General features: G+C 40.1%; 1 protein-coding gene, 1 non-coding gene and 1 pseudogene across 2 annotated transcripts; 2 read left to right on the top strand and 1 right to left on the bottom strand.

The window, feature by feature from the left end:
- Positions 1-715: 715 nt before the first annotated feature.
- LOC136163482 (ubiquitin-like protein 5 pseudogene) lies at positions 716-913 on the top strand (annotated as a pseudogene).
- Positions 914-6,432: 5,519 nt separating this feature from the next.
- On the bottom strand, positions 6,433-6,537 carry LOC136165720 (U6 spliceosomal RNA). The gene has a single exon (XR_010662717.1). It is a non-coding gene; the product is annotated as a U6 spliceosomal RNA (small nuclear RNA).
- A 5,745-nt stretch (positions 6,538-12,282) lies between these two features.
- On the top strand, positions 12,283-15,463 carry ATP5MC3 (ATP synthase membrane subunit c locus 3). Its single transcript, XM_065931791.1, has 5 exons — positions 12,283-12,398; positions 12,586-12,697; positions 13,841-13,918; positions 14,431-14,624; positions 15,204-15,463. Exons 2-5 carry the CDS (start codon positions 12,659-12,661, stop codon positions 15,316-15,318), a joined length of 426 nt encoding a protein of 141 aa, XP_065787863.1. The 5' UTR covers positions 12,283-12,398; positions 12,586-12,658; the 3' UTR covers positions 15,319-15,463.
- Positions 15,464-19,209: the final 3,746 nt, after the last annotated feature.

Genomic DNA, 19,209 nt, shown 5'->3' with positions numbered 1-19,209 from the left:
AAGCAAGTTCCAGAAAAAAACACTTCTACTCCACTGACTACGTGAAAGTCTTTGACTATGTGGATCACAACAGACTGGAAAATTCTTAAATAAATGGGAATACCAGACCACTTTGCCTGTCTCCTGAGAAACCTATATGTGGTCAAGAAGCAACAGTTAGAACCAGACATGGAACAATGGACTGGTTCAAAATTGGGAAAGGAGTACCACAAGGTTGTATACTGACACCCTGCATTTCACATGATGTGATGTACTCATGAGTACATCATGTGAAATGCCAGTCTGGATGAATCCCAAGCTTGCTTGTGATTGAAATCAAGACTGCTAGGAAAAGTATCAACAACCTTTGCTATGCAGATGATGCCACTCTAATGGCAGAAAGTGAAGAAAAACTAAAGAGCCTCTTGATGAGTGTGAAAGAGGAGAGTGAAAAAGCTAGCTTGAAACCCAGCATTCAAAAAACTAAGATCATGGCATCCAGTCCCATTACTTCATGGCAAGTAGAAGAGGGGAAAGAGGAAACAGTGACAGATTTTATTTTCTTGGGCTCCAGAATTACTGCAGATGGTGCCTGCACCCACAAAATTAAAAGACGCCTCCTCCTTGAAAGGAAAATTATGACAAACCTAGATAGCGTATTAAAAAGCAGAGACATCAACTCGAGTGAGGAGGTTGTGGTGTCAGTCAGTTCTAGGCAATTTAAGCTCCAGCCAGGATGATTGAAGTTGTTTGCAATGACCATCTGGGAAAGAAGGTTCGTGTTACATGCAATATTGATGACACCATTGGGGACCTTAAAAAGCTGATCACAGCCCAAACTGGCACCCATTGGAACAAGATTGGTTTGAAGAAGTGGTACACGATTTTTAAGGACCAGGTTTCTCTGGGGGACTATGAAATCCATGATGGATGAACCTTGGCGCTTTATTACCAGTAAAGCAGTCTTCCTTCTCCCTCCCCTTCCCTCTCCTCCCACACTAATATCGATGCTTGTTTTTGGAAACTCATGTTAATAAAAACTTAGGGACTGCAAAAAAAGAGAGAGAGAGAGACATCACTTTGCCAACACAGGTCCATATAGTCAAAGATATGGTTTTTCTAATAGTCATGTTTAGCTGTGAGAGTTGTACCAGAAAGCAGGCTGAGAGCCAAATAACTGATGCTTTCGTACTGTGGTGCTGGAGAAGACTCCTGAGAGTCCCTTGGACTGTATGGAGATCAAACCAGTCAATCCTAAAGGAAATCAACCCTGAATATTCATTGAAAGGACTGATGCTGAACGTGAAGCTTCACTACTTTGGCCACCTGATGCGAAGAGCTGACTCATTGAAAAAGCCCCTGATGCTGGGAAAGATTGAAAACAAAAGGAGAACAGGGGCGGCAGAGGATGAGATGGTTTAATAACATCACTGACTCAATGGACATGAATTTGAGCAAACTCCAGGAGATAGTGGAGGACAGAGGAGCCTGGCATGCTACAGTCCATGGGGTTGCAAAGGGTCAGATATGACTCAGCAACAGAACAGCAATACTCCCTTTCCCCATTTAAGTTTGTTTTCTATGACTCAGTTTCTGTTTCGTACATAAGTTTACTAGTATCACTTTTTTTTTTTTGGATTCCACATATACGTCATATCACATGATACTTGTTTTTCTCTGTCCGACTTGATTTCACTTAGTATGATAATCTCTAGGTCCATCCATGTTGTTGCAAATGGAAATATTTCATCCTTTATTATGACTGAGTATTAGTCTGTTGTAATATTCCATTTGTGAATGGATAAAGAAGGTGTATCTTCTTTATCCATTCATCTGTTGATGTACACTTAGGTTGCTTCCATGTCTTGGCTATTGTAAATAGTGCTATTATGAACACTGAGGTACATACATCTTTTCGATTTAGAGCTTTCTTCAGAGAGATGCCCAGAAGTGGGATTCCTAGATCATAGGTAACTCTACATTCCTTAGTATTTAAGGAAACTTCATACTGTTTCTCATAGTGGCTGCACCAACTTACACTCCCACCAACAGTATAGGAGGGTTCCCTTTTCTCCACACCTTCTCCAGCATACATATCCCATTGTATGTATATGCCACACTTTGCTTATCCATTCATTTGTTGATGGACATTTGTATTATTTCCACCTTTTGGAATGTGCTGAGTAATGCTGCTATAAACAGATGTACAAGTATCTGAGCCCCTGCTTTCAATTATTTTGAGTATATACTTAGAAGTGGAACTGTGGATCATATGGTAACTCTTTATTTAGCTTTTTAGAAGAGACATCACATTGTCTTCAATAGCAGCTACACCATTTTACATTCCAATGATCACTGCTCCAGGATTCCAGTGTGTTTGCATCCTAATCAACAATTGTTATTGTTCATTGTTTTGGATCATAGTCTTTCTTATTGGTATGAAATGGTGTCTTATTGTGGTTTTGACTTGCATTTCGCTAATGACTAGTGATGTTGTATATCTTTTTATGTGCCTATTGGCCATTTGTATATCTTGTTTGGCAAAACACCTATTGAATTCCTTTTTTCATATTTAGATTAGGTTGTTTGAGGGGTTTGTTGTTTAGTTGTAGGGGTTCTTTACATATTCTGAATATTAATACCTTATCAGAGATAAGATTTTTAATATTTTCTTCCATTATGTGGGTTGTTCTTTCACTCTCTAGATAATGTCCTTTGATGCATATAATTTTTAATTTCAATGAAACCCAATTTATATGTCTTTTTCTTTTGTTGCCTGGCTTTTGGTTTCATATCCAAGAAATCATCACAAAACCCATTGTCATGGAGATTTTTACCCTATATTTTCTAAGGGTTTTATAGTTTCAGATCTTACATTTAGGTCTTTGATTCATTTTGAGTTAATTTTTGTATATGGTATAAGGTAAGATTTGCAGTATTTCACATGCAAATATCCAATTTTCCCAGCACTATTCATTGAAAATAAGATAAATTTTTAATAAAATTAACATCTCTATTCATATATATCAATATTTCCATATGCTCAGATGCTCAGTCATGTCCAATTTTTTCCATGTAAAAATACAGTGAAAGTTTGCAACTCCATGAACTACAGCCTACCAGCCTCCACTGTCCATGGAATTACCCAGGCAAGAATACTGGGAGCTATGCCCTTCTCCAGGGGATCTTCCCCACCCAGGGCTCGAACCTGGGTCTCCTACATTGCAGGCAGATTCTTTTCCATCTGAGGCACCAAGAAAGCCCAGAAAGGTACACACTGTACTGTTAATAATTTTTATTTTTAAGGAGGAAACCAATATTGGGGAGGAGGATATACAACAGTTATGATTTTGCTGGCTATAATTTTATATTGCTAAGATTATTTATAAGCCTATAGTTATACAGTACTTATACTATTTTAGAAAGACAATTTTGGTGGGATTCTTTTCCTGATGGTTTTTAAGAGAAAATTGGTTGGATGTTGAAGCATGGGATGAGTAGGCCAAAAGGGTTACTATTCTGGCAGGTTAGAAGTCCAAATTAAATAAAAACTCCAAGGCAAGAGAAGTGTAATGTGGGAAGGAAGTATCAGATCTCAAGGGAAATACTATTTGTCTAGATAATCGTGGAGCAACGATAGCAAATAGAGACAGTTAACAAAACTTGGTCCTAATTCTTAACACTGCACTTGGTCTGCCCCCGCCCCGACCATTTGTTTTGTTTTTAACCTTCAGCTGAATTTGCGTAGCATGTATTTTATTGATATATATAGGAAGTAACTGAAGGCTCAAAAGTCCCCTTGCCAGGCAAAGCAGCCAAAGTTACAAGGGTGGGATGAATTGAGAGAGTAGCATGAAAACCTATAGAAGACCAGAGGATTTCAATAGCAAAGTAGTAGGGGGCCAGGAAAAAAAAGGCTTTTAATTTTACCTTAATTACTACATATTTTATTCTAGAATTCTCAGCAAAGAAAATCCTTTTAGAAAGCAGGCTCACAGTTATATAAAATAAATAAAATACTTGTTGAATGAATGATTGACACATGAATCTGAAGAACAAAAAATGTGAAAAACTAAATAAAAGTAGAGTAATACGGGAGTTGCCAGGTGGTCAAGTGGTTAGGATTCAGTGCTTTCACTTCCATGGCCCAGGTTCAATCCTTGGTTGGAGAACTGAGGTCCCACAGACCACGTGGCATGGCATGCGTGTGTGTGTGTGTGTGTGTGTGTGTGTGTTTAAATGTATATACACACACATATAGCTGAAACTGACAGTATACCTTCCTATCACATAAAAGACTACAAGAAACTCCAGCCAATATATAGATAAGAAGGTGTACACACCCACATCCACACATACATGATGCTTTAAAACAGGAATAGCCTTACCATGAATAGATTAGAGTTTGAATATAATTTGAAATGTATTGGATGGGCTACTGCCTAAAAGTACACCCAGGCCCATCACCAACAACTGAAATTCAACATTTAAGAATGCTTCCCTTTGGTTTCATTAATGCAGCTGCCACAGAGGGGATAATATAATACATTTATCAGTTATCATAAATTAAAACTTTCCTAACATATTGCTTTTCTAACTGTTGAAGTTCATGCTTATGGTAACATATCAAATAACACAAAGGGTAAGCATGCACATGTGAAGAAAATTTAACAGTTTCTCCTTTCCTTTTCCAACCTCATTGCTTAAAAATGTAGTGAGTGCCTATAATAGGTCAGGCAAGTTCTAGGCTATGTAGATATAGCAATAAACAAAACAAAGTCCCTGCTCTCATATCAGTTCAGTTCAATCACTCAGTCGTGTCCGACTCTTTGTGACCCCATGGACTGCAGCACACCAGGTCTCCCTGTCCATCACCAACTCCCGGAGTTTACTCAAACTCAAGACCATTGAGTCGGTGATGCCATTCAACCATCTCATCCTCTGTCGTCCCCTTCTCCTCCCACCTTCAATCTTTCCCAGCATCAGGGTCCTTTCAAAAGAGTCAGTACTTCGCATCAGGCGGCCAAAGTACTGGAGTTTCAGCTTCAACATCAGTCCTTCCAATGAACACCCAGAACTGATCTCCTTTAGGATGGACTGGTTGGATCTCCTTGCAGTCCAAGGGACTCTCAAGAGTCTTCTCCAACACCACAGTTCAAAAGTGTCAATTCTTCAAAGCTCAGCTTTCTTCATGATCCAACTCTTATATCCATACATGACTACTGGAAAAACCAGACCTTTGGCTAGACAGACCTTTGTTGGCAAAGTAATGTCTCTGCTTTTTAATATGCTCTCTAGGTTTGTCATAGCTTTTCTTCCAAGGAGCAAGCGTCTTTTAATTTCATGGCTGCAATCACCATCTGCAGTGATTTGGAGCCCCAATAAATAAAATCTGTCACTGTTTCCATTGTTTCCCCATCCATTTGCCATGAAGTGATGAGACCAGATGCCATGATCTTAGTTTTCTAAATGTTGAGCTTTAAGCCAACTTTTTCACTCTCCTCTTTCACTTTCATCAAGAGGCTCTTTAGTTCTTCTTTGCTTTCTGCCATAAGTGTGGCGTCAATCTGCATATCTGAGATTATTGATATTTCTCCCGGCAATCTTGATTCCAGCTTGTGCTTCATCCAGCCCAGAATTTCTCATGATGTACTCTACATATAAGTTAAGTAAGTAGGGTGACAATATACAGCCTTGACGTACTCCTTTACTGGTTTGGAACCAGTCTGTTGTTCCATGTCCAGTTCTAGCTGTTGCTTCTTGACCTGCATACAGATTTCTCAGGAGGCAGGTTAGGTGGTCTGGTATTCCCTTCTCTTTAAGAAGTTAGAGTCTAATGTGAGATACAAACAAACAGGCCATAAATGATGCCAAGGTAGCAACAACAGCCATGGAGAAATATAGTTAGGTAAAGGATGCAGGAAAGCCACACTTAAGATGTGACTTGAGGAAAAACTTGAATGAAGTGGAGGTTAAGCCCAGTAAACATAAGGTGTTCCAAACTAAAGGAGCAAAACATGCGGTTCTATGGGGCAGTATGGTTGGGGTGCTGCAGGAACAGCAAAGGGGTCAGAGAGCATGAAGCTGATGATCAAGGAATTGTTTGTTCTTTTTGTCCATTTCTGGACTCTTTGTACCTACAAAGAGTAAATTGTGGTTATGCTACCAACTAGAAACAGTAGAATTTGTTTGTTTCAACTTATAGGGGATTTAATTTTTTTTCACTTTTTTAAATGAGTTGCATGGTTCCAAACCCAAATCCAGAAAGCAAAGTATACTCGAAGAGGGTTAGCATCTATTCCTGTTCCCTTCAATCCATTCCTTCTCATATTGGGAACCATTTTTGAAACTTCTACTTTTAAAACATAGGAGGAAATGTATTTGTAATTCTCTCCCCTTCTTAGATGCATTCACATTCCTTCTCCACTTGTGAGGTTAATAGTAGCAGACTATAAAAATATGGAATACATGATGGATTTGAGTGTCACCCTTGCACAGGTGCCACGCTAGTTTTCTCTGTATCATTACAATTTTGGTATATGCACTGCTGAAGCAAGCAATAAGTTAGATTTCACATGGGTAAGAGCTCAGAAGTGGAAACTACCTGGAAAGAGATAGCATCAGTAGCTGTTGCCATGGAGAGCCTAACATAGCCACGAGACACCAAGCAAGTACAAGGTGCGGGCAGAGAGTCAGTTGCCCACTGACAGAGCAGAGGCTTTGAGAAAAAAGTCAATGACTAACCACCAACAGACCTTGCCGGCCTCACAAGCCAGCCCAGGGCCTATTCTGCTTCTGCTCGTGTCCCACGTCTGCCAACATTCTATTGTATCACGTGTGCTGTGCGTGCTCAGTCAGTCACGCATGCATGTACGCAGGTTCAGTCGATTCAGTCGTGTCTTGCTCTTTGCTACCCTAAGGACTATAACCCTCCATTCTCCTCTGTCCAAGGGATTCTCCAGGCAAGCTCAGTTGTGTCCAACTCTTTGTGACACCCTGGACTGTAGCCCACCAGGCTCCTCTGTCCATGGGATTCTCCAAGCAAGGATACTGAAATGGGCTGCCATTTCCTACTCCAGGGGATCTTCCAGACCCAGGGATTGAAACTGCATCTCCTGCATCTCCTGCAATGGCTAGTGGATTCTTTACTACTGAGCCACCTGGGCAGCCCCTTCGTATCATAGAACAGGTCAATAAAGGACTTTATTGTTTTATTTTTTTAATCAATTCTTTAGGTACACAAGACTATAAATACAGAATCCTTCTTAGGTACACACATAGAATGTTTATTTGAACAAACTCATGCCACAAATTAAAAAAAAAAAGAAAATATCCTCGAGTTCTCTAAGTTTGAATTTTGCAATATGAGTAAGAAAAAGAAATTCTAGTGTTCATTCCAGGTTGTCCAACAGTCTAAAATTTTAGTTAGAAGAATAAATTTTTGCAAGTTACTTCAACCATACTAAGTACCTTAGTTACTACTGAGCAAACATTTCTTGAGTGACTACTATGCTTAATACTCTATGTTAGCTGCTGTGGAAGACATAAATATGAATTAGACCTTATTCCTGCCCTTAAAAATCTTACTATCTCTGTTAGTTAATAACTTATGACTCTCAGCTAGAAATCCACGCTTCTTTGCCTTGTTTCTGTTCTGCAACTGGACCCTATAGGCATTTCCACTATGACAACTGGCAGAATGTTAGGTTTGGCCAATAGAGGGTGCTGGCAAGACACTGTGAAGCCAGACCAACAGGAAGGACTTTCCTTTCTTCTTCAGGTGGACTGGCTTGCAGCAGAGGCCTGGTTGTGTTCACCTCAGCAATCCTCATGGTTCACTTGTGTGGCTTCTGCCTCCAGCAAGTTTCTTTACCACAAGTGGACTGTGGACTGCACGTTCCTGTGACAGCCGTGCCCTCTCCTCTAAATCTCTAAATTCTCCTTTACTGTTCACTCTTCCTCAGCCGAGGATAGCAGCTGTTCTTATCATTCCTGCTTCTAGACCCCTTAGAATACACTCTCCCATTTTTAGTACTTAGATACCTTTTACTGGTTAACAAAGTTTGTATTAAATTTTCCCTGTTCAAATTACTAATATGATTTCTGTCTTGTGGTTTGTTCCAGCAGAAATACCTAGCAGATAATGGGGGAAAAGACAGATATAAGTTAATGTAAATTCTGTGAGAGAACAGACCACTATAATCACAGCCCAAAATCCAAAAAAGTTTCAGGTGTAAATCTACAGAATTATGTATCAGTTTGGATTGTGTTCAGCTGCGCATAACAGAGAACTGACTTCATTGGCTTAACCAAACAGATTGATTTTCTCCTGTACCATGAAATCCATAACTAGGCAGTTAAGGGCTACTGTAGCTACTCTTTTAAAAAGTTAAGAACTCAGACTCCTTATTTATTTATTTTTTAGTTGAAGCATGGTTGATGTATAGTAAAGTTCCAGGTGTACAACATAGTGATTAACAATTTTTAAGGATTATGCTATATTTACAGTCATATAAAATATTGGCTATATTCCCTGTGCAGTATAGTATATCCTTGTAGCTTATTTATTTTATATATAATTGTTTGTACTTTTTCATCCCCTTCCCCTGTCTTCCCAATTCTCCTTCCCCTCTCCCCAGTGGTAATCACTAGGTTGTTCTCTATATCTCTAACTGCTTCTTTTTTGTTAAACTCACAACCTTGCTTTATTTTTTATATTCCACATATAAGTGATATCATATAGTATTTGTCTTTCTCTGCCTGACTTATTTCACTTAGTATAATGCCCTCCAAGCCCATCCTTGTTATTTCAAATGGCATAATTTCATTCTTTTTTATGGTTGAGTGGTATCCAGCTCCTTTTCTTTCCCAGCTTCTCCATACTTAATGTGTGGCTTCTGGACTCATGGTTGCAAGATTGCTGCTTCACCTCCAGACACTGGGTTCATATTCCAGGCAGGAAAAAGAAAGGGAAAGAAAAAAATGAACCAGTTGCCTCTAACTTCTTTCTAAGCATTCTTAGAGGCACTGCCAAGTAACTTCAACTCACAAACCATTGATAATTCCTAACTGTAAGTGAACCTGGGAAGCTCAGTACTTTTTTAACTGGGAGCAGGATCCTGTAAGTAAGAGAGAAAGGGAGAATAAATGCTAAAGAGGTAACTAGCAGTATCTGACATATTAACTGGAAAAGGAGTAAGTTACTTACTTCGAGATGGGTTAGAGTCAGCAGAGGAACATGATCTCATATTCATATGTATTCATTTTCTTTTAATGTAAATGATATTTATATATTAATTATCAAGCAGTAGATTACATATGATGAGTAGCAAAGTCACATTGCACAGAAGCATGCAGGATAGGGAAGGATTTATTTAGAAATTATCTTTCATACTTCTTTTTACTGCCCCATTCCTTTCTTCCTCGTGCAATCATCACCCAGATATTATCAAATATTATGAAGCACAAGCTGGAATCAAGATTGCCGGGAGAAGTATCAATAACCTCAGATATGCAGATGACACCACCCTTATGGCAGAAAGTGAAGAAGAACTAAAGAGCCTCTTGATGAAAGTGAAAGAGGAGAGTGAAAAAGTTAGCTTAAAGCTCAACATTCAGAAAACTAAGATCATGGCATCCGGTCCCATCACTTCATAGCAAATGGATGGGGAAACAGTGGAAACAGTGACTGACTTTATTTTGGGGGGCTCCAAAATCACTGCAGATGGTGACTGCAGCCATGAAATTAAAAGATGCTTGCTTCTTTGAAGGAAAGTTATGACCAACCTAGACAGCATATTAAAAAGCAGAGACATTACTTTGCCAACAAAGGTCCATCTAGTCAAGGTTATGGTTTTTCCAGTAGTCATGTATGGATGTGAGAATTGGACTACAAAGAAAGCTGAACGCAGAAGAATTGATACTTTTGAACTGTGGTGTTGGAGAAGACTCTTGAGAATCCTTTGGACTGCAAGGAGATCCAACCAGTCCATCCTAAAGGAGATCAGTCCTGGCTGTTCATTGGAAGGACTGATGTTGAAGCTGAAACTCCAGTACTTTGGCCACCTGATGTGAAGAACTGACTCTTTTGAAAGGACCCTGATGCTGGGGAAGATTGAAGGTGGGAGGAGAAGGGGACGACAGAGGATGAGATGGTTGGATGGCATCACCGACTCAATGGACATGGGTTTGTGTGGACTCCAGGAGTTGGTGATGGACAGGGAGGCCTGGCCTGCTGCGGTTCATGGGGTCACAAAGAGTTGGACACAACTGAGTGACTGAACTGAATTACCTAATTCTGATGTCCCATAACTTAACATGACTGACTCCACAGTCTAAGAAAAAATGTAGACAGGATTAAATACTTATTACTAACTTATTATTTGTCTTTCTCTGTGTCTCTGTCTCTCTGTTTTAAATGCACACACACACACCTTTCTCCAAGGTAGGACATCTGTTCTTTGAACACCTAAAATTCTTCATAAATATTTAAACTCTAACTCACAGAACCCACAAAGGACCTATTCTCTTCTAGGCCAACTCATGTGCTCATTGACATGCTGACACATGTCAGGCGGGAGCCTGGACACAGAGGGTACCTCTCACTCCTATAGGCAACTAATCCACATGCACCATGGAAGTGAGACTGTTAGGGGGCCTGGTTTTTCTCCTGCCTCTTCTCAACAGTTACTGCTACTGATTTATGGCTGGAGAGGAAGGGCTTTTCTCTAAGCCATCTCCATACACAAATTCATTTAGAATAATTTTTCCCTTAAGATAATCTATTACTGAAGTATAAGGCCTGTGATGATTAATTTTACGTGTCAACTTGACTGGGCACAGGAATATGTATATTAGACATTATTTCTAGTGTCTGTGAAGGTGTTTCGGGATGAAATTTTTTTTAACTGGAGGATAATTGTTATCTACTAAGTCAGACTTACAGAACTCAAGACCTGACAGAAGTCCAGTAAGAACCATTTGTTTTTCCTGAGATATTTCTGTATTCATCTGAAGCCCAAATAAGTGTTACAGTTGGGTCAGTTTTGAAAATACTCGGACTTTCTTTAGTCCCTGGCCCTACATGAAAAAACATTTACAATCCCTTAATTCTCCCAATCACAGGGCTGGAAGAAAAACTGACCTCCCTCTCTTTACCAAGAGGTAACTTTGTGCCCAAGCCACAAAGCTCTTAGAGCTATTCATTTGCTTGTTCCTTTGTCCCAGTATTTATTTTTTTTCGGGGGTGGGGGCTTATTCCTTTGTCCCAGTGTTATTTTGGGGGGCTCCAAAATCACTGCAGGTGGTGACTGCAGTCATGAAATTAAAAGACGCTTGCTCCTTGGGAAAAAAGCTATGACAAACCTAGACAGCATATTAAAAAGCAGAGACATTACTTTGCCAACAAAGGTCCGTCTAGTCAAAGCTCTGGTTTTTCCAGTAGTCATGTATGGATGTGAGAGTTGGATCATAAAGCAAGTTGAGCACGGAAGGATTGATGCTTTTAAACTGTGATATTGGAGAAGACTCTTGAGAGTCCCTTGAACTGCAAGATCAAACCAGTCAATCCTAAAGGAAATCAGTCCTGAATATTCATTGGAAGGACTGAAGCTGAAACTCCAATACTTTGGCCACCTGATGCGAAAAACTGACTCATTTGAAAAGATCCTGAGGCTGGGAAAGAGTGAAGGCGGGAGGAGAAGGGGACGACAGAGGATGAGATGGTTGGACAGCATCACCACATCAATGGACATGGGTTTGAGTAAGCGCTGGGAGTTGGTGATGGACAGAGAGGCTTGGCGTGCTGCGGTCCAAGGGATCACAAAGACTCGGACACGAGTGAGCAACTGAACTGAACTTGTCCCAGAAGGTCAGGCCCACTTTCCCCCAAAAGATTATTCCAGACTTCTGGAACTCTTTTTTTCAGATTCCGTAAGAAATGTATTTTCACTTTCTGCTAAGCAGTGAATGAATAGTTTCCCCACAGAGTCCTATTTCACAGAGAACAATGACCAGGAAGGGATCTCTTTTAGGAAAGAAACCTAGCAACTGATAAAAGGCCAAATCTCATTAAGAAAATCAACTGAAAGATTAAGTCCCACTATCCTGCGACCAGCTCAGATCAAAGGCGAAATAATCCGTTCGGTTCCCTCTCCCTGGGCTAGTTTTCAATATCTACTTTTTTGTCTCTCCTTCACCCCTCTTCTGCCCGCCACTCCATCTGGCGGCTGTCTCTGTACTTCCGGACTGGTTACCAATAAAGTTGTTACAAAGTGACCTTGAGCGTCTTCCGGGCTGCCCGCAATTCCCCGCCTTCTCCATCCGGGTGCTGCGGTGCGAATAAGAGCGGGACTGCGCTTGCGCGCCCAGCCCCATTCCCTCGACCTCTGCCGCCGCGGCCGCCGCCACCTCACTGGAAGGTAAGCGGAGGGCGCGGGAGCCGGGTCTGGCCGTGGTGGAGCTGCGACCCAGAGGGACCCGTTCATTCTGCCGTTGCCTCGTTTGGCGCTGGGCCCGAACTGACCGCGTGCACGGGAACTCAAGGGACTTGGGTGGAAATACTGGCCCTCGGAGAACACTTGACCTTAAGCCTCTTTGCCTCCGCAGAGAGGAAGCGGGAGAGGAGCCCACGTCTCCTGTCACCCAAGTCCTCCAGCTGCGCTGCCCCGAAGAGTACAAGATGTTCGCCTGCGCCAAGCTTGCCTGCACCCCAGCTCTGGTGCGTAGCCCAGACTGGGCCCGGAGCTGGAGGACCCGACCTCTTGGCACGGGCGTCCACGTTGTTGAATGGGTCACCTCCGCGCGGGACTCACGGCCCTCTCAGGACAGTTCCCTCACGCCTCTTAAGCTCTGTGTTTTTTTATCCCTTTCCTTTTCCTTCGTGGGGTTTCTTACTTCGCTCCTCCCCTCCACTCTGGCTAGGGAGAACCGTCGGGGCCTAGTTGTCGGGCCCAGCTCGGTGTAGGTCAAATCCTCCTTGCTTCTTGTCCTGGAACGGCCCCTCCCCCACCTCTTCCGACACCCTGTTGGATCCGGGCTCGCGAGGGTTGGGGTGCAGAGAAGGGTGGAAGGGGCCTTGAGGCCTACGTTCGCTGCTGCTGCTGCGGTCTCCATTACGATCTGTAGGTCAAACTCGATGCTGCAGAGGGAGGGACTTTGCCTCACCTTGTGTGGGCGGAGGCAGCTAGTGCAGCAGCCCAAAGTTTCTACTGCCTCTGGAGTGTTATTTCCAAAACCATTTTTGGGTACTTTGTGTGAAGATCTGGGGGGTTTGTCTTAGAGAATCAGATCTTGGTTCTGAAGGAATTTTCTGTGACCTTAGTTAGTGGACACTCAAGGGCAGGAATATGTCCTTATGGTCAGACTGTTTAAAAGATTGTTCTTCCACCAGTGTGGAATTGTTTAAACTGCTTTTTAATTTTATGATTAATGGACATATAGGAATAATCTTAGAAATAGCGAGAGCTCATTTTAACTAATGGGCTATTTAAAATGACAAGCGTTTATAGTGCTTATGTACTTGTTGATCCACTTAACTTACCAAAGAATGTGGGGTATTTATTGCTGGTTTTCTGATCTGAATTGTGTCACTACAATAATTGAAATTTTAAAAGCAATACTTACAAGTTTTGTTCAGGGTATTACAAATGCATTATGAATAAATTTTAAAATTTCATTAACAAGTTTTGCCAAAATTAATACGTTGAAAAATGATCAAATAGCCAGGATAAGAATCAATACAGAAAAGTCATGATCTTTCTGACTCATTTTTGCAGATTGCCTTTTTAGAATTCATGGTGTGGGAAGGGTCCTTCAAGTCATATCTGTTGTCTTAATACATGGAATCTTTTTTCGTGAATAGATCAGAGCTGGATCCAGAGTTGGATACAGACCAATTTCTGCATCAGTGTTATCTCGACCAGAGACTAGGACTGGAGAGGTAAAATTAACTAATGCTACCAAAGAAGTCTTAGGGTCTTTATCAAAGTGAAGGGGGAAAACCTCATTAATGAATGGTTTTAAGCAGTCCTTTCCACCCTTTCATCCAAAAAATTTGCAGAGGATGAGCCAATGAAAGAAACTTTATCCAAAACTATTCACCTGAATTTTGGCCAGGAAATACAATTGATATATATACTTAAATGCATAGTTTTGAGTTGCTGGTGTACGATTTTGATAGCAACAGTTCCTGAACAGCCTACTCTATTAAAAAGCATATGCACATACACTGTTTCTTAATTTTCAAAGACCTTATGTGGTATATATACTGTTGTTCCTTTTCTGCAAGACTGGAATTATTGTAAGCCCTAGAGTTTTCCATTGTGCCACACCATCTTCTATTCAAACTCAGCTACAAATATAGAGAAGTGGTTATCATTTTGACAGTACCATGATTAAAATAGCTAACTGTGATTACTAATTTGACCTTTGCCTTTATTTCCTGCTGTCTAGGGCTCTACAGTATTTAATGGAACCCAGAATGGTGTGTCTCAGTTAATCCAAAGGGAGTTTCAGACCAGTGCGGTCAACAGAGACATTGATACTGCAGCCAAATTTATCGGTGCAGGTGCTGCCACAGTAGGAGTGGCTGGTTCTGGTGCTGGTATTGGAACAGTCTTCGGCAGTCTCATCATTGGTTATGCCAGGTAATTTCTATTGCCAAATAAATAGTTTGAAAACATGTTTGAAATAGTTGGAAACTTAGAAAACTAGTGAACTAATAATAGCTACTTTCTATTAAGTGCCTTTCTGTGTCTTGCATTACATTTTGAGTACTTTGCATGCATTATCACTGCTCCCAAAACCCCCTAGAGAGACTCCAGTTTACCTTTTAAGGACTAGAGAAGCTCATTGTCTAAAGTCAAAGTAAGACAGCTCATGCTTTAAAAGAATACCAGTTTCCATCTTATTATTTAAGACCTTTTATTTAAACTATCAAATCTTAAACATACTTTTACGGGGATAAGAAGGTCAGAATCCTTCATAATGGATGAAGACTGACCATTGACATAGGGAGATAATGCCCCCCTTTAACCATTTGATTAGGAATTAGGGGAAATGAATGTCACAGGCAGAACCATAAGAGATCTGGGCAGAACGCTGTGCCAGTACTTTTCAGCTTACAAAGAACCTGACACTAATAATCTGGTTCTTTAACATTTGTCAACCATGCTAAAATTTGAATAATATTTTAAAGTAACAATGGTATGTGTTGTCTCTTTTAGAAACCCTTCACTGAAGCAGCAGCTGTTCTCATATGCTATCCTGGGATTTGCCTTGTCTGAAGCTATGGGTCTCTTTTGTTTGATGGTTGCTTTCTTGATTTTGTTTGCCATGTAACAGAAATTACTGCTTCAAATGTTGGCATTCATATTAATTACGGATATAATTCTGTGTATCTTACTGTGACTCCGCAAACTGTAGTGTTGGTGTCATGGAAATGTATGTTATTTCCAAAGTCATTTCATTAAAGAGGAAAACTTTATTTTTGCTGTGATTTGTATTTACCTAAATTTAAATTTCGATCATCACTGAGAAGAACATGTATTCAGGAGGAGGCTGTACCAGTCCCTGGTGATGGAAAATATGCTAATATAATTTTTATGGGAATTATTTTAATGTTTTGCACATTGTAAATTATAGGGCTTTAGTTTATTCATATAAAGGGGAAAAGTTGGAGTGCTTTGAGCTTCTATGAAATAAGATTAAATCAGGATAGTTAATTACTTAAGATGGTTTTATGTTTTTAAGGGCTAACATGAATTACAATAGTGGAAGCAGTATTACCTTCCAAGACTAACCTGGCTGGTCTTACACACCTGGATCTAAAAATAAATCATGTCAGGTTTTTAGGAATTGAACCCTTATTAAATGGGTGTTGGGATTAGGGAGGCAATTTTTGATTGTCAGTAAGCCTCACATTGAGCAATTGTGTGTCTAGTGAATCTTTTTCTTTTTTTTTTTCTTCTTTTTGTGTCTAGTGAATCTTATCTGCCTTCTTAGAAGAAACTCAGTATCAAAAGGTAAACTGAATTGACTACAAGTTAAAGCCAGAAGTTGATACAGCATTGTTTTCTTTGATACAAACAAATGCTTAGAATAGAGGAGTCTTGGGAATGACAACTCGTTCAGTTATGGGCTTCCCTGGTGGCTCAGATGATAAAGCATCTGCCTGCAATGCAGGAGGATCTTCTCCAAGATCCCCTGGAGAAGGAAATGGCAACCCACTCCAGTACTTTTGCCTGGAAAATTCCATGGATGGAGGAGACTAGTAGGCTACAGTCCATGGGGTTGCAAAGAGTGAGACACAACTGAGCAACTTTGCTTTCAGTAGTATTTTATTTGTAATACTATGTGTTGTTTATTGGTCAAGTTTTGCCTATTAAAATGAAGAAAGTCTACTATAGAAAGACTTGAGTTTTCCTCACAGCAGATATATATTTCCTCAGCAGATATATTATTTGTCATCACAGTTGCAGGGTTTCTATAAAAGATTAAGGTGACAGTTGGGAAAGCTTCATTTTGCTCCTTTAATCCCTTCTGTCTAATCTGATTTCAGTTGAGAAAGAGCCATCAGCTTCAAGGGTGTGTCAAAGTGCAGTGGAAAGACCCATCTCCATCAGAATCATCTAGGATGTCTAAAGTACAAATTCCTAGGCTCCAGCCCTACTGAATTAGAATATTTGGCCTTGAGACTCAGCCATCTGCATTTTTTAAAAGGTTTGCCAGGTAATTTTTGTGCACACTATTTGAGAATCACTAACTTAGCCATATCCTTCCCCACTACCTAGTGTCAAAAACCAGGGCTAGAGCTACTGCCACTTTTTGGTTAATCATCTAGTGTGTGAAACATAGCCTTCACTATTTTCATAAATAGTACCACTCAATATTTGAATTCAGCAATTTAAATGAGAAGTATATGACCCAGCAATTCCACACCTTGGTATATACCCAAAATTACAAGCATTCAAGCAAAAGCTTTATATACAGATGTTCATAGTTGCACTATTCACAGCAGCCAAAAGGTGGAAACAACCAAATTGATGTTTGGATGAACAAAAAATGGTGTTTGCATAAACTGATGATAAGATGTGGTACATCCATGTAATGGTATATTCAGCCATAGAAAGGAAGGAGGTACTGATAAGTGTTACAACATCAATGAAACTTGGAAACAGACTAAGTGAAAGAACCCAGACACAGTAAGGCTGCATATTATATGATTCTGTTTATATGAAATACTCAGAATAGGCAGATCCACAGAGACACGGAATTCTCTGGTGGTCCAGTAGTTGGGACTCTGGACTTTGCTGAGAACCCAGCTTCGATCTGATTGGGGAACTAAAACCCCACAAGCCTTGCATTGCTTCAAAAAACAAAGTCCACAGAGACAAAGCAGATTGGTTGTTACTAAAGGCTAATGGGAGAAGATTGGGGAGTGCCTCCATAATAATTGTGGGGATTCTTTTGGGGTAATCAGTGTTCTGGTGATGGTTGTACAACATTGTAAATGTACCAAGTGCCACTGAATTAAACACTTTAAAATGGTTGAAATAATATGTGTTTTACAACTTAAGAAGTACTATGCAATTAACACAAAGTCTATATTGTAAAGTCATACCAAAGTTTTTGAGTCCTAGGGAAATACTTAGATTAACCAATCCTTTGTAACAAGTTCATTATATTTATTTTATTAATTTTTAAAGCCATAATCACTTATTTTTAAAATATTTATTTGGTTGTGCCAGGTCTTATATGCAGCATGCAGGATCTTTAGTTATGGCATGTGAACTCTTGGTTGAGGTATGTAGGATCTAGTCCCTGAGCAGCAACCTAACCTGGGTCCTCTGCATTGGGAGCCCAGAGTCTTCACCACTGAACCACCAGCAAAGTCCCCAGTTCATTTTAAATAAGATCAACTTAAGTCAGACAAACCAAAACCTGCTCTTAGTGCTGGTTTGGTGGTTAAAGAGGCCTGAAACATTAATTATGGAATAGGTTTCTTAAAAGACATGCCCTAGTGCTCGGGCCTGGTGCACTGGGAAGACCCAGAGGGATCGGGTGGAGAGGGAGGTGGGAGAGGGGATTGGGGTGGGGAATACGTGTAGATCCATGGCTGATTCATGTCAATGTATGACAGAAACCACTACAATATTGTAAAGTAATTAGCCTCCAACAGATAAAAATAAATGGGAAAAAAAAAAAGACATGCCCTTAGCTGAGGAAATCCCATGAGAATGAAAAGGAAATTGTGCTGTGGCTGCTTGGCTTCTAAGTTACTGAACAAAAAAATTAATTAGAAAGTAAGTATAACTTAGCTGTGTAACCACAGGCAATTTTATCTTACTTCCACTAACAAGTTTCCAACACTGGAATATATCCTTAACAGCAGAAATGTTTATTGTACATTTTTGCAGCAAGTGCTACCAGCCTTACTAGCAAATATTAATGGTGTTTGCTTTTCACTAACTTTTTAGTTTGTGAACAGAGGCCAATAAAGATGTTTTCACATCAAAGACCAAATGAGTTTTCCTTGTTGATGAGTTTGGCCTGTTTACTCTGAGAGACAACACCCAAGAGTAGTAGAATAATGTTGTTTCTAATGGTATTTCAGATCTCCATGTGTACTTATTTAGTGACACATTGTTACCTTTTCTCATTGCAAAAATGTGGTATTTTTGATGCCTTTGGGATTAAGCTCAAATGCAGATTTGAATTATAAAGTATAACCAAAGAGAATCTTGTCATCTATCCACAAACACTAGCCACTTAAGGAAATAACTGAAACAAAGTAGAATGGTGACTTCCAGAAGAGTGGCAGAAAGTACTAAGATGTTCAGAAGGGGTAGGAAGAGTTTTCTAGTGATGGAATTACATGAGGAAGAGTTATTTTTACAAATTATATTAAACCTTAAACTGGTGGAATGAAGAAAACCCAGATTAAGAGGATATCCTAGCCAGTGAATAGCCTGAGGAAAAAAGCATAAGAAGAGGAATTAGTTTAAGATAAGGCTACAAAGGTATAGAGGCCAAATTATGTAATCTGGCAGATGTAATTCATTTGACCACAGCCAGCTATTGAAGGTCTAGATCTGCTTAAAGTTTAATACAAGAACAGTATGTAGGATGGACTGGAGCCAGTTATGGTCAAGAGTGAAGCGTACTCTTAAAGACTTGTGGACTTGAAAAGGGGCGACGTATGGTATATGATATGGAGTGTATGTGAATAGA

The sequence above is a fragment of the Muntiacus reevesi genome, chromosome 3 (assembly GCF_963930625.1).
Source record: "Muntiacus reevesi chromosome 3, mMunRee1.1, whole genome shotgun sequence".
Classification (NCBI taxonomy): domain Eukaryota; kingdom Metazoa; phylum Chordata; class Mammalia; order Artiodactyla; family Cervidae; genus Muntiacus; species Muntiacus reevesi.
This window is presented reverse-complemented; position numbering and strand designations above follow the sequence as displayed.

Bases quoted from the DNA above. Each gene is read 5' to 3' on its own strand.
- ATP5MC3 (XM_065931791.1), top strand. From the start codon at position 12,659: ATGTTCGCCTGCGCCAAGCTTGCCTGCACCCCAGCTCTG. The intron at 13,919-14,430 runs GTAAAATTAACT...CCTGCTGTCTAG, and splicing joins CAGAGACTAGGACTGGAGAG to GGCTCTACAGTATTTAATGG. The intron at 14,625-15,203 runs GTAATTTCTATT...TGTCTCTTTTAG, and splicing joins CTCATCATTGGTTATGCCAG to AAACCCTTCACTGAAGCAGC.